General features: G+C 59.9%; 1 protein-coding gene and 1 pseudogene across 1 annotated transcript; one reads left to right on the top strand and one right to left on the bottom strand.

Moving 5' to 3' along the window:
* Positions 1-690: 690 nt before the first annotated feature.
* Positions 691-9,999, bottom strand: RGR (retinal G protein coupled receptor). Its single transcript, XM_077895232.1, has 7 exons — positions 9,674-9,999; positions 7,693-7,849; positions 6,290-6,411; positions 4,320-4,473; positions 2,889-3,006; positions 1,732-1,845; positions 691-1,322 (listed from the first exon to the last, which is right to left on the bottom strand). Exons 1-7 carry the CDS (start codon positions 9,750-9,752, stop codon positions 1,191-1,193), a joined length of 876 nt encoding a protein of 291 aa, XP_077751358.1. The 5' UTR covers positions 9,753-9,999; the 3' UTR covers positions 691-1,190.
* Positions 9,506-13,273, top strand: LOC144312487 (U2 small nuclear ribonucleoprotein B'' pseudogene; annotated as a pseudogene).
* The last annotated feature ends 688 nt before the right edge of the window (positions 13,274-13,961 follow it).

The raw sequence follows: 13,961 nt of genomic DNA, 5'->3' as shown, positions 1-13,961 counted from the left end.
CCGCAAAGCTGAGAGGCAGGTCTTGGTAACAGGGAGCCCAGATGCTATGTCATGACCACCCTGCCCCTGCCCCCAGGGACCTGTTTCTTCCCCGCTCAGCATCTGGGGCCTGAGCCTTCATCTTTCCCGCATGCAAGGTGCCTGGAGCAGCCGCTGTCTCTTGGTCATCAGACTTCCTGCAGAGCCCGCCCACCAGCACCCTGCCAACCACCCCCATTTCCCTGCAGGGTATCGGGCCCCACCCGGGCCTCTGCACCTGCTGCACCTCATCGCGGAAATGCAGACTTGCTGGAAGCACAGATGTGCATCCAGGGACGGGGACCCAGCCTCACTGTCACAAACACAGATGCTCTGCAGGGACTATACATGCACAGCTGGTGGAAGGGGGCAAGCCCTGGGCAAAGGGGAGAGCTGCCCCGAGTCCTACAGTCACCACGGAACCTCCGCCAGGCTGCTGGGGCCTCTTCAGACATCTGGACTTTTAAATAAATTTTACTGATTTTTTTTTTTTTTAAATGCTGGCAACTGAGCAACATGCAGCTCACTGTCTTTGACCGACGGGCGCTGGGGGCTAAGTGTCAGTGAGCACCTAATGTGCCAGGTAACGTCCTGGCCCCTTCCGCACGGCGAAGTCACCATTTCTGCCTTCACGTCTCACGAGCCAGGGACAGACGCATGCACAGCCCCGTTGCTTGCACCAGCTCTCAATTTAATACGTGGCATTTGAACGCTGAGAGCCTGGGTCGCGCTCCCACACACAACACGAGGCTCTCACCCCTTTCTGTGTAGGACCCCGAGCGCTGAAACTGCTGCCGTGAGTTTCTGCGTGGGTGGCGAGTACACACCATGTTGCTTAGACCTCACAGCTGCCCCGGGGAGCCCTTAGGTCACGGGTCAGGAAGCCCGGTGCAGAGGGAGTGACCTTCCCGAGGCCGCTCAGCCTCTGGAGGGGTGATGGAACCTTGGGTCTGTCTGGCTCCAAGGTCCCGGGTCCTCCCATGCAGCCTGGTGCTGTCTGAGTCCCCAGCGTCTGACCCAGGGCCAAGCCCAACAGGGCCATCCTGGCGGCGTGGGGAGGGGGCAGGTGTGGAGCGCGGCTGCTGGGCAGGGCTCCGGGGCAGCATCCGAACACAGGGCTCGGTGCAGGGCGTCAGGCGTGGGCCCAGGGCCGAGCAGCCCCGCGGAGAGCCTCACCGCGTGCGGTCCGGCTGGCTCCTCTGCGGTGACAGGCACTGCCAAAGTCCCCCGTGGACCGTGTCACCGCCCAGGGCATAGTGGATGGCATTGATCGTGGGCGCTGCTTTGGCAATGAGGGCAGGCACCTGTCGTGACACAAGAGCTCAGGGAGGAAGCCTCGGCCCCTCGCCCTGGTCCCCCCTGGTGAGCCCCCACTCCGCAGCCTCCCGGCATCTCCGCGGGGCTGGTTCTGCAGCCCCCAAGGCTTCTCCCGCCGGTTGGCTGGCGACGCAGAAGCACGCTCTGTCCCGAGCAGCAGTCCCGGCCTTGGCCGGCTGTCCCTGCCCCGTCCCTGTCCCTGTCATGGGATGTGGGGCCCAGGCAATGCCAAGCAGCAGCCCCATGTGGCCCCCAAGACGAGCCGATGGCCAAGGCGCTCTGAGTGTCCAGAGGGAGAGGGGAAGAGACCACCAGGAGCCCAGAGAGCAGGAGAGAGATGGGGAGAGACGAGAGGCCCCAAGGTGGAGGGAGTTCGGGCAGGCGAGGTGTCCGTACCATCTGCAGCTTCGGGGGGACAGAGTGCACATCGGCCACGGTGGCGTAGAGGTACAGGAGGGCGTAGGGGCCCCAGCAGAGCAGCAGCGTCCTGGCTGGCACGGTGGTGCTCACCTGCGGAGGGGGGTCGGGACCCAGGGGCCAGGTGGGCGAAGGTGCTGTGCCCGCCGAGCGGCTTGGGGCCAGGCGGCCTCCTTGGCACCTGTCGCGTCGGCCTGCCCGGCCCCAGGGGTCACGTCTGCCAAAATGGCTTGATGACGTCCACCAACCTGGAGGCAGGGACGGGGTGGAGGAGGCACACCCTCTCTGGCCTGCGCTCTATTCAGGGAACCCTGGGCTGTGCAAACGACTTCCCTGGGGCCCAGGGCTGCTCCTCAGCGGCAGCCCCCGATTTGTACCGTCTTTTTCCAAGTCACAGGAAAAAAATAATAATATGGCAAATTAAGTGTCTCAGCAAAGATTGTTTCTTTACGCACGGTGACCACGTGGGCCCTGCAGCCCCGGGCCTGGGTGTGAGCCTAGCCTGTCACTCCTGGGTTCGGGGCTCATCGCATGATCACAATCCCCCCCTACTCCCACCCCGAGAGCGGTTGCAAAGATGAACCGGCGAGGTGCGCAGACCATGGTACTAGTCCCTGATTTTTTTGTAATCAAAGCTTTGGCGCTTATGGCTCGTCTGCCAGCGATTGTCCGGGTGACACAAGGGACCTGTGGAAAGGGACTATCAATGCAGAAACTCAGAAACAGCCAGAAGGGCTTATTCTGCAGTCTGGTTTGCCTCGGGTGGATGGGCTTGCGGGTGCGATTTCACGCTGTGGTCACAGCAGCCCGCGCCCGAGACGGAATTAAACATCCCGGAGCAACTTAAAAGGAGCGTCGGAAAAGCCTGGGGTTCCGCTCCAACCTTGAAACCCTTGGGAGGGACGACAGGTGTCGGGGCCCTCGCGCTCCAGGTTCCGGGGTGCATGAGTCTGAGCGGCCCCGCCCCCTCCTCCCAGCGCTTGGTGATGCTCGGCAACGGGGACCCCTGGGCTCTGTGGGTGCTGAAAGCTCTGCTCCCCACCGCAAACCCGGAAAACCCCAAGGCACGAGCTCTCACATGTTGGGTGGTCCCTGACGGGGACAGAGGGACTCCCTCTCGGGGAGCACGTCCTCACCTGGAGGTGGCCAGGCTTCTTGAGTTTCTGCTCCATGAGCCGATAGGACACAAGCGTGATGAGGAGAGGCAGGAAGAAGTTGAAGAACGCCATGGTGAAGAGGTAGCTGGTGAAGTTCCTGCGGGCAGGGCGGGAACCGGGTCAGGACCGCGTCCCCAGCCAGGTTGGCTGTCCCCGGAGGCGCAGCCGCCGTTGCTGGGAGGAGCTGCTCCCGGGTCCCAGGCAGACGCCCCGCAGAGACAGGGGCCACCAGGTCCTCCTTGAACTTGCCTTTAGGAGCCCAAGGGCTGGGTCGAGGACGAGCCCCCCTAAACCCCTGATGGGCAGCGCAGGTGCACAGGGCTGCCTTCTGTACGCGCCCCACGCGCAGGACAGGATGCGTCACTTTGGGAAACATGTTTGCCAAACGGGGGCTATGTCAACGGACATCGAGGGAGGATCGCTCAAGGAGTGTCCTTGGCACAGGGATCTGAGTGGACACCGTCGCTGGAGAAATCATCGGAAGGATCCCGGGAAGACCTGGGGTCCGGGGCGGCGGGGAGGGGTGCGGGCGGGTGTCACGGGAAACTGGGAACAGGTGGGAGTCACAGGACGGCTGAGCCCCATTCTGTGAAGGGAAGCGCGCGTCATCCTGGTGCTGCCCAGTAGGGAGGGGTAGGGGAAAGGCTGCCTGAGGCCTGGGTGCTGGTGGGGAGGATGCCTGTGGGGGTGCCCTGGGAGGACACGTGTGCCCGCTTGGGCTCTCAAGTAGGCTTCCCCCGGAAAGCCTGTCATCAGGGCCAGAAGCTTCACGAGTAAGAGCAGATGAGCAGAAGCAAGAGGGGGGCTGGAGCCCATGTGGCCCCTCCCCAAGATGACCCCTCAAGCGTCTCCCTCAGCCCTGGTGTCCTCAGAGCCACTGGATGGGGCAGTATAGACACAGGCTCCATGATGTGGGGGCCAACATGCATCAGTCTTGTCTCCCTAGGGCTCGGCCCCTCAAGCAGATGCTCTGGAGCTTCAGAGAACTCAACCCTAAGTCAAGGAGGTTCCTCCCAACGCAAAGACCTTAACATCCTTGGACTGTCCTGAACAAGGGACACGACTCTCCTTAGAAGCTGCTCAAGTCGGAGCCGGGACGAAGGGGCCATGGGGCTTGGCGACTGTTGTAACCGGCGCAGGCCAACAGCTCGTTGGGGAACATCCCTTCTTGGGCACAACTGTATACCCCCAAGTTTGCATGACATGCCTGCTGCTTGGCCAGCATTCCGAATGCATTTTCCCAAGTCCCGTTGCCAACGTGCAAGTGGGTATGGAGACCAAGGAGCTGAGATCGTCTGGCAAATGTTGACGGTTCCCCATTCGGACTTCCTGCTGTGACACTGGGGTCGTGAGGATTCAAAGCAAAGATTCCCAAGGGAGGGAGCCGTGCAGCCGCTCCTCCCTCCTCACCTGTCCACCCTGGAGTAGTCCAGGGTGCAGCACGTCCCCAGAGGCTCATAGTCATAGCGGCCCCAGCCCAGGAGGGGCAGGGCTGCCCAGAAGACGGAGGACAGCCACACGCAGAGCACCAAGGAGATGGCCGTGTTCCACGCCAGCTGGCCGCCTGCGGGAGAGAAAGGCGGGGGGCAGGAGGAGGTGCTGGCTGGGCAGAGCACCCCCAGAATGGACCTCATGCTCTCACAGAACGTTCCAGAATCCTGGCTTTGGTGCGACTAGCTTAGCGCTTCGGACCAGCTATGAGGTCCTGTGAACCCCCAGTTTCTCCTCCACAAAATGGTAATGAAAATCCCTGTCCCAGGGGACTGTCGTGAAGAATAAAAGAGATGACGGGGGGGATGAAGGTCTCCAAGTAGATGCTCTCTACCACCTGCTTTGGAGGACGGGGACAGGGACGGGGACGGGGACAGGGCCTGGGGAGCCACGAGGAGGTCGGTCACGCTTCCCAAAGCTGACCTGGGGAAGGTGCACGGGCAGTGGTTCAGGGGGGTGGCTAGGGAGGGACCCACCGTTGCCCCCAGCCCTTGCTCAGACACAGGTCACCATCCCCGCTGACAGGACACCCCCTGAGGAATGTTGACCTGGAGCTGGGGCCACCTGGGTGTGGATGGCAGGCCTCGGTCGCGCTGAGCGGCCCCATCCGTGTCCCCTTCTCCCCGGCCCGCCTGTGGTTTACGGGTCCTGCTCTTTCGTGGGTGCGGCCGCAGGGCACAGGGCAGGACTCGGTGTGGGGTTTGAGCAGCACAGAGGACCAGGCCTATGGCTCCCTCATCTTGACACTGTTTGCACGGACTCTGCCCAAGACGTGGGGACTGGCAGCCGCGCGTTGAGGTGGAGAAGGCGGGCCCTGGGCACACTCGCGTGTGTGAGCGCACAGGCCTGTGTGTGTGTGCATGTGTGCACAGAGCACCGGGCGGGCAGGTAGGAGTGGCAGGGAGAGGCGTGCCAAGGTCACATGGGGCGGGGCCGCTGGACCCCGTACGGCAGAGGCGGTTGTCCTGGTCCCCGAGGGTGTGGGACTTGCCGGGGCAGGGGTGCACCTGCGGCTTCCCGGGCGTGCCCGGGGCCCAGGCCTTGCACAGTGGGGGAGGCTGCCCGGGGCCCACTGTCCCTGCGGCTGCAGCCCTGGGCAAGCTCCGTAACTGCCGCGAGCCTCCGCTTCCCAGTCTGTGTGTTGGAGTTTGCAACAAGGGCGCGCCGAGCCCCGGCTCCCCGAAGTGTGTTCACCCAGCCCCGACAGCAGCCGGGATTCCGGGCAGCGCCGGGTGAGCGTGGCTTTTACTCTAGCGCGTCAGTACTACAATCATAGGGACACGAAGGCTGTGATCTCAGAGACACTGTTTAGGATGAGACTAGAGCGGGTGTTTAAATTTTTTTTAAATGAATCCCTTTGAAGAAAAAAAAAAAATCAAGTCCCTAACGGAGCGGAGCGGGTGATCCGGTGATCCGGCCAATTATGAAGGCGAGGGTGGGAGGGCGAGCTTGGGAAGTGCAGGGCTGGCCTGGCCTTCCGGGCGCCTGGCACGGGGGAGGTGCCGCGGGAGCGTGGGTGCAGGGACACGTCCCCCCCGCACGTGCACGCTGCCTCTGCCCCCAACAGCTCCTGTCTGCAGGGGCTTGCGCTCTACCCATGATCTCACTTGACTTTCAGAACAAAGCGGGGAGGTTGCTCACACAAACCGCTCTTAGAAGAGGCACAGGTTCAGAGAGGACTCCTGCCTTGCCTGAGGCCGCGTCGGGGCCCCTGCGGCCCTCCCAGCAGGTGCGCTGGCAGCTGCCTCCCTCCCTCCTGCGCCCACGCCCCACGCTTAGGGACACTCACGTCCACCCAGTCCCTGGGGTTGGGAAACACTGAGCGGACCTTTGTCCCGACTGACGGCTGCGCTCATCGTAAACATGCCTCCCCGGGCGCCCAGACTTACGGGTGCAGTAGTGGTGGTAGCGCCCCCAGGCCAGGGCCGCGCTGCTGCAGATGCTGGCCAAGGCCGTGGCGAAGCCCTGGAAGCCGTGGGCCTGGCAGCCGTCGGGGCCGTAGGGCCAGCGCCTGCGGAGACACGGGGCAGTGACGCTGCCGACCGGCTCTGCCCTCCCCCTGCCCCAGCCCAGCCCCGCAGAAGCCTGGAGGGCAGGCACCCTCCTGAACGTGCGCCCAGCTCCCCAGAACACAGGGCTTCGTTATCTGCTTTTCCTGCAGGGAACAGGGGCCCCAGAGGCCCAGTCCCCGGGGTGAATGGGTGGAGAGTCCCTGGGCTCTGTGGGCTCCGCTGCACCTCACGGGGTGTCTGGGTGGTTGGAAGCCTCCAGCCCAGGACATAGAACATCCCGGGAGGAAAGCCTGTGCCTTTATAGACGGAGACCCCGGGGCTCAGAGAGGGAGGGGCACTGCACCAAGGTCAGAGGGCACACGGAGGCAAGGTCACAGGGGAGGCCCAGGGCTCCCCAACCTCAGCCCCTTGGGCCAAGCAGGCGTAAAAGCTCCCGTTGCCTCCCTCACCGAATCCAGCGAGGAGCAGGAGGAGATCAGGGCAAGGAATCCTCACGGATTCTGGCCCCACAGACTCATCAGCTCCCGAGCCCGAGCCCGAGCCTGAGCCCAAGCCCTCCGGTGGGCTCCAGCCCCCGTTCGAGTGCCTGGAATCAGGGCAGGAGTGTTCAGGGCGCTTCAGAAAACAATCTGGTTGACACCGTGTTGAAAGATCCTGGTTTAGGGGCCCCTGGGGCTCAGTGGATGAGCATGTGCCTTCGGCTCAGGGCGCGACCCCAGGGTCCCGGGTTCGAGTCCTGCATCGGACTCCATGCAGGGAGCCTGCTTCTCCCTCTGCCTGTGTCTCTGCTTCTCTCTCTCATGAATAAATAAATAAAATCTTAAAAAAAAATAAAGAAAGATCCTGATTTGCAGGTAAGGAGGTTTTAGACACTTGTCAAAATCCCTTTGGCTTTTACAAACAATCCTGGGTGGGCTTCCTGGGTGCCAGGTGTTGGTTTAAGTCATTTCCAAACAATAATAAGTGAGTCTGGTAGTAATACTCAGCTTCCAGAAGAAGTCAAGAGATAGCAACACGGAAGCCAGGACTCCAATCGAGGCTGACCACAGGGCCCCCGCTGGGAATCCCCACGGGCAGCGAGCTCTGTGAGCAGCCCCTGTGCTCCAGAACCGAGGCTCTGCCGGGATAGCCTGGGATTGAGGGTCAGCCTCCTCCGGCCTGCCCGTCCTGGCCCTGCAGTGCTCTGCAGGTGGGAAGCGTGACTCTGGCCTGGCTGCCCGGTGCCCGGAGGTCAGGCCCCAGGCCAGGCCCTGAGGGCAGGGAAGGGGGGTGCCTGGTACCGGAGGAGGCTGGATATGGCTGCGACCAGAGCATTTAGGCTGATCCCAGTGTCGGCCACAGCCAGACTCAGCACCAGCAGGTGGGTGGGGGTCCGCAACTCCGGGGTCTTGCAGAAAGAGAGGATGGTGAGACCATTGAGGCAGAGGCCAGTGAGAGCTGGAAGGAAGGGAGAAGCTGGCGTCAGGGCTGGAGAGGCCACCGGGGGCCGCAGCAGGGCCTGGGGCCTCAGCAAGCTGCCCCCCAACCCACCCCGTGCTCAGCGACGTGGCTGGTGCCGATCACGTTGCCGGGAGGGGCTGGCTGGGCGAGACCCTGGCCGAGGACGCACATCCCGCCTCCTCCTTCCTCAAGAAGGGGGGATCCAGTAGGCGGCCGCAGGGTTCTTGCTGGAACGATTGCCCTCACCGACAGCTGCCGACACTTAACACAGGCTGGGCACAGGGCCGAGAACGTTCCGGGGACGCCCCGGCGGGCCTTCACCTGGACGCTGTGCTCCCCGCGCGCAGCGGGGACCCGGGCTCCGAGGGGCTACCGCACTTGCCCTAAGCACACAGCCGGGGAGCGGGGCTGGCGCCCAGACTCATGTCTGTTTAGCTCCAAAACAGCGCCCTGAGGGCTGCATGACAGCCCAAGGGAGGGTCTGGGAGGGGGGCCCAAGGGAGGGCCTGGGAGAGGGGCCCCGAGGGAGGGCCTGGGAGAGGGCCCCGAGGGAGGGCCTGGGAGAGGGGCCCCAAGGGAGGGCCTGGGAGAGGGGCCCCAAGGGAGGGCCTGGGAAGGGGGCCCCGAGGGAGGGCCTGGGAGAGGGGCCCCGAGGGAGGGCCTGGGAGGGGGGCCCCGAGGGAGGGCCTGGGAGGGGGGCCCCCAAGGGAGTCCCGGGAGGGGGGCCCGAGGGAGGGCCTGGGAGAGGGGCCCGAGGCGTGAGCTGGAGCTGCCGGGTAGCTGGTGAGTAAGCTTGAGGGCCCAACCTCGGGTGGCACACACCTGACCTCGAGCTTCAGCTTGGTCCCTCCCTCCTCCTGCTCTCTGAACCCTGGCCTCCCTGTCCAAAGGGAGGAGTCGGGAAGGATCCTGCCTTTGCAACTCCCAGTGTTTATTTACTAGGAGGACAGGGGAGAGAAGAGCATTCTAGAAAAAGGGAACGGCATGTGCAGTGATTTAAAGTGATACGATTTCAAGGCCTGTTGGAGGATGAGAGGGATGCTAGGTTGTAGGGTTCCTAAAAAAGAGGGAGGGCTCCCAGATAGTGGCGTCCTGAGCCCCCACCACCAGCCTCCCCGGGGCCACTCGCCCGGCTGACAAAGCAGGCTGTTTCTGTGGATCTGCTGTGAACAAGGGCCATGCTCCCTATTAGCCCAGTCATGGGCTGACCCAGCACCAGGTCTGCAGTCCCACCTCTGGGCCCAGGCAGGGATCTCAAGGAGCCAGGTAGCCCCTGGACTGGAAATGCTTAGGGCTGGGGAATGGAGATGGGGGGCGGGGGTGGGAGGGTGGAGCTGGACAGGATGGGGGCAAAGGAAGTTAAATCCCGAGCATCTATCAAGGTAGGCACTTCCCGCCCCCGGCCCCCGCTTGGGGTCAGAGAACCGGGCTGACTTGGTTGCAACCACACAGAGAGCAGGTGACAGAGCTGCGTGTCCCCAGAGCCTCCCCGGAGGCCTGAGCTTACATGGGATTCTTAGTGGGATTTCCGGGGAGTGGATTAAACTTTCTCCCAGCTGGAGGGAATGAAAAGGCCTGAACCCTGGTTCATGGTCATGTTCCGGGCAGATGGCCTTTGCCCTTGCTCCCTGGGCCTGGCGCCTCTCTCTCTCTCTCTCTCTCTTGCTTGGCTCCCAGCTGCAGCCTGCATCCCACAGGTGCACCCGCTGGGTGCCCCATGGGTGTGGGCACGGAGGAGTCGGGCTCCTTGTCACCTCCAGAGCTGTGGCCTGCATCCGGGGGCCCCTGGTCCCCACTCCACCCAGCGCTTTCCTGGCTCACCTTCCACCAGCAGCACCGTCCCCACAGCCAGCACCTCCAGCTCCCCGAAGCCGGCGGGTAGGGCCCCAGAATCTGCCATGCTGGACCCTTCTCCCAGGCGGGCCCAGCTCTCCTCCGCTCTCCTAGCCGGGCCCCACCTTTTAAAGGGCCGTCCCACGTGCTGGCACACGCAGGTGATCACGCTAGACCTGGTGCTCCTTCTGGGGGCCCCGGCCCTGAACTGTGCTTCGGGCCCAAGTAGAAGGAACCCATTCACCAGCAGGACAGTGCGGCCTTTGTGAGGCCGGAATGCAACGGCTCCTCATTCATTTCGGCCCCGTCGGGCAGGATTAAGGTCACGGAATCCAAACGGTGTGTGGCCCAGAGCCAAGTCAGAAGAGCGTTGCATAACCAAGGGGGGTGGTGGGGGGCAGAGCGGGGCTGGAGCGGCAGCTGTGCCTGAGGCCTGGGCAGGAGCCAGGCCCTTCCACACGTGACCTCACAAGCATCGGGGGAAGAAGCCAGCCGTGGTCGTCGAATGAATCCCAGCCCGGACCGGGGACTGAGCAGCTACGTGCCTCAGAGTGGGACCCCTGAGGTCTCCTCTGTTCCATCCTTAGCAAGCTGGGCGCCTCCTCCCAGGGCCTGCACAAGACCTGGCGAGCAGCGTGGGCCACGGGGACAGCCTGGGGCGCTGACACCGTGGCCCCCGGGAGCCTTGGCTCCTATAAACGAGAAGTCGTACTCTGGCTGACAGTGCACGTTACATCCGGGAACACTGACCGAGAGGAATTTCACTCGTTTTCAGACAAAGAAGCAAAGGCCCAGAGCCCTGTGAGCAATGCAGCTCAGGTTTAAGCCCTGCTTAGAGCCAGGCACCGCGCTTCCTGACCTTAGCATGATTCCCACAGCAACTCCGTGAATTAGGGTCCATCATCCTTTGCACTTCATGTGGGGGAACCGGCTCAAAGCAGCTAAGAACTGACCTGAGGTCACACAGTGATTTGTGAATGGAGCGAAACAAAGGCCTGATCTCCTGTCCTTGGGCTCCAGGCAGGCGCTCGCTCTACTGCACGAATGTTCATTCCCCTTTTGCTTTTCGTGCTGCCGGTCCCCACATAGGCAAGCCTGACCACCCCAAGGCTGGGCCGATGGCTCACATCCTCCCGGAGCCCTTTCCTGATGACCCGGCTACCGCATTTCCCTAATTTCTATCTCGCATCCCTGGTTCATACGTGCGTCAGGGTTCTTTTCGTGCCTACGAGACGGCAGGGAAGGCAGGACGGGGCCGGGACTCAGGGTAGAGCTCAGTGAGGCCAAAGAGAGGCAGGAAGCCGCCGTCCCCAACAGAAGGAGGAAAAGGCGGAGATGTTGGTTCGGGCTGGAGAAGGGACGGATGGGAAGCACCGAGAAAGCCATAGTGGCTGGATTGGAAGAGAGGAGGAGAAGGAAACCAACGTTTCCTGGAAGCCAAGATTGTCAAAGCAGGCATTTCATGCGTGCCCTGGGGCCCGACGTACCCGCTCGGTCACGCCTCCCTGGCCTGGGCCTGCCTAGGCCTACAGGTGAGAGGGACTGAGGAACCTTCTGGAAAAGCTGAGGGAGCCAGGAAGGGCATGCCGGACCAGAGAGCAGAGCTGTGGGGTCACAGGCGAAGAAGGCACGAGCGAAGGGTGATGTCCACGTCTAGGTGTGGGGTGAGGTGGGAGGCAGGGGACACGCAGCAAACGCCGAGAGCGCTTTCTCTACAGACTCCGGCGCTCCTGACCCGCAGAGGACCGGCGTGCTCTCCGCCCTCACGCAGGGACTCCTCGTGCCTTTGGTGCTGATGTCGACGCCCACGAGGCATCGGCTCGGCAGGCCAGTTCTGAGACTGGGGGGCCGTCCGGGGGGCAGCTCCTTGCGGGTCCCCGGGACTCATCTCCGCGGGTGCCCCCATCTCCGAACCTGCCCAGTACCTGTGGGAGCAGGTGCCTGCAGGTACCCGGGAAACTGGGTCCTTAGTACTAGCAGGGGGCCTGTACCCCCGCAGGCCGTCGATCTGGGGAACGTGGGGTGGCTGATCTTCATGACCACGCAGCTCTCGGGAGAGCCTGGCTCTTGTCTCACGGGGTCGAAGAATGAGTCTTGCGCACAAAGGAGAGCGAGTAAAGCGATAGAAGTTTGCTGAGTGAGGGGACAGAGATGGCTCTCGAGCGACGGGGTCCCGGCAGGGTTGCCAGCCTGGGCCCCTACTGGCAGTCTTTTTATTTAAAACTGACCAGGGAGCCTGTGGCCTTGTCGTCTTTGGGATGTCCTGGTTTGAATAAGGACTGATGGGGACACCTGAGTGGCTCAGCGGTTGAGCATCCGCTTTCAGCTCAGGGCGTGATCCCTGGGTCCTGGGATCGAGTCCCACGTTGGGCTCCCTGCATGGAGCCTGCTTCTCCCTCTGCCTGTGTCTCTGCCTCTCTCTCTGTGTGTGTCTCTCATGAATAAATAAAATTAAAAAAAAAAAAAGAATAAGGAGTGGCTCTGTTTCCGGTTTTCGGTTTGTCAGGGGCCAGCGCAGGCCTCAGGCAATTTGAACAGTTTAACTGCAAACATGGATATCAGACCAAATCATACAATTTACATTAACAATATGAATGACAAAATTAAAAAAGAAGAATTGAAGAGATCCCTATATGCCCTGTTTTCTCAGTTTGGCCATGTGGTAGATATTGTAGCTTTAAAGACCATGAAGATGAGGGGGCAAGCCTTTGTTATTTTTAAGGAACTGGGCTCATCCACAAATGCCTTGAGACAGTTGCAAGGATTTCCATTTTATGGTAAACCAATGCGAATCCAGTATGCAAAACCAGATTCGGATATAATATCTAAAATGTGTGGCGCTTTTGCTGACAAAGAAAAGAAGAAAGAAAAGAAAAAAGCAAAAACTGTGGAACAGACTGCGACCACTGCAAACAAAAAGCCTGGTCAGGGAACACCAAATGCAGCAAATACCCAAGGAAATTCAACACCAAATCCTCAGGTCCCTGATTACCCTCCAAACTATATTTTATTCCTCAACAATTTACCGGAAGAGACTAATAAGATGATGTTGTCTATGCTGTTTAATCAGTTTCCGGGCTTCAAAGAAGTACGTTTGGTACCCGGAAGGCATGACATTGCTTTTGTTGAATTTGAAAATGATGGACAGGCTGGAGCTGCCGGAGATGCTTTACAGGGATTTAAAATCACACCGTCCCATGCCATGAAGATCACATATGCCAAAAAATAACATATGGCATAGTTGTCTTTAAAGGACTTGGTGTTATTTAAAGTGTTTGTTTTGATAACATTTGGTCAGGCCATTTTAATAGTTGGGATGTGGGTGAGTGAAAGAAATTTTTGTGAATTTAAAAAAATAACTTAGTTTTTCTTTAGCCTTATTGAGCTATGAAATATGAAGGCCTCAATTTTGTACAATAAACTTTTATTTGTATTCTATACATAATTCTACATTTATTCCATCGTCCTATCACAAAATATTTATGCTAGTCTAGAGCACCTCTTAAGATATATAAAACTAATAAGATGCTTTCCTAGTATTATTTTGGAGCAGCTAATGGCAGAAACATTGATTTCTTTTTTTTTTTTTTTTTTTAAAGATTTTATTTATTAGAGAGCATGGGCAGGGGGAGAGACAAACAGAGAGGGAGAGAGCGAATTCTCAAGCAGACTTCTTGCTGAGCAGGGAGCCCAATGTAGGGCTCTATCCCCGGACCCTGGGATCATGACCTTAGTCAAAATCAGATGCTTAACTTACTGAGCCCCCCACGTGCCCCCATTGAATCCTTTTAATAAAAGAGAATTAGATCAAGCTTTAAAAAAATAGAATAAGGACTGGTGATGCCATCTGTAATGGTCCCCCTTTGGGTCTGATCATTCTTTGTAGGTCCCAGGTGACTCTCATAAAAAAAAGTGTCTCCTCCACCCCTACGTAGGTCAGGGTGGTCTGAGCTGTTCCCTGATCTCTGGTTTCCTTACATCTCAGCATTTGGGGGACTTTCTGTGATCCTGACTCCATGGCCCCCTCCCATCTCTCCCCACCTAGCCCTGTCCATCCCTTACTCAAACACACTGAGTAATGTTACATCCCTTTTTCAGATGAGGAAGAGACTGTGCAAGGTCACGGCCTGGAAATGGAAGAGCTGGGATTTGAACCCTGGCCAGGTTCCCCAGCTTTGGGCTTTTTCTAATGTTTTGATGGCCTTCATTTCATTTTTTTTTCCCGATCAAACTGTCTCAGGAGAGAATTTCCAATGGCCAGGACTGTCTTCATCTT

Source organism: Canis aureus, chromosome 4 (genome assembly GCF_053574225.1).
Source record: "Canis aureus isolate CA01 chromosome 4, VMU_Caureus_v.1.0, whole genome shotgun sequence".
NCBI classification, from domain to species: Eukaryota; Metazoa; Chordata; class Mammalia; order Carnivora; family Canidae; genus Canis; species Canis aureus.
The sequence above is the reverse complement of the archived record's forward strand: the minus strand, read 5'-3'. Positions and strand labels throughout refer to the sequence as shown.

What these genes read in the sequence shown, in the direction of transcription:
- RGR (XM_077895232.1), bottom strand. Translation starts at nt 9,752, where the DNA reads ATGGCAGATTCTGGGGCCCTACCCGCCGGCTTCGGGGAGCTGGAGGTG. An exon ending in CTACCACCACTACTGCACCC is followed by an intron (nt 4,474 to 6,289) that starts GTAAGTCTGGGC and finishes TCTCTCCCGCAG; the next exon opens with GCGGCCAGCTGGCGTGGAAC. An exon ending in TCCCCCCGAAGCTGCAGATG is followed by an intron (nt 1,323 to 1,731) that starts GTACGGACACCT and finishes GTGTCACGACAG; the next exon opens with GTGCCTGCCCTCATTGCCAA.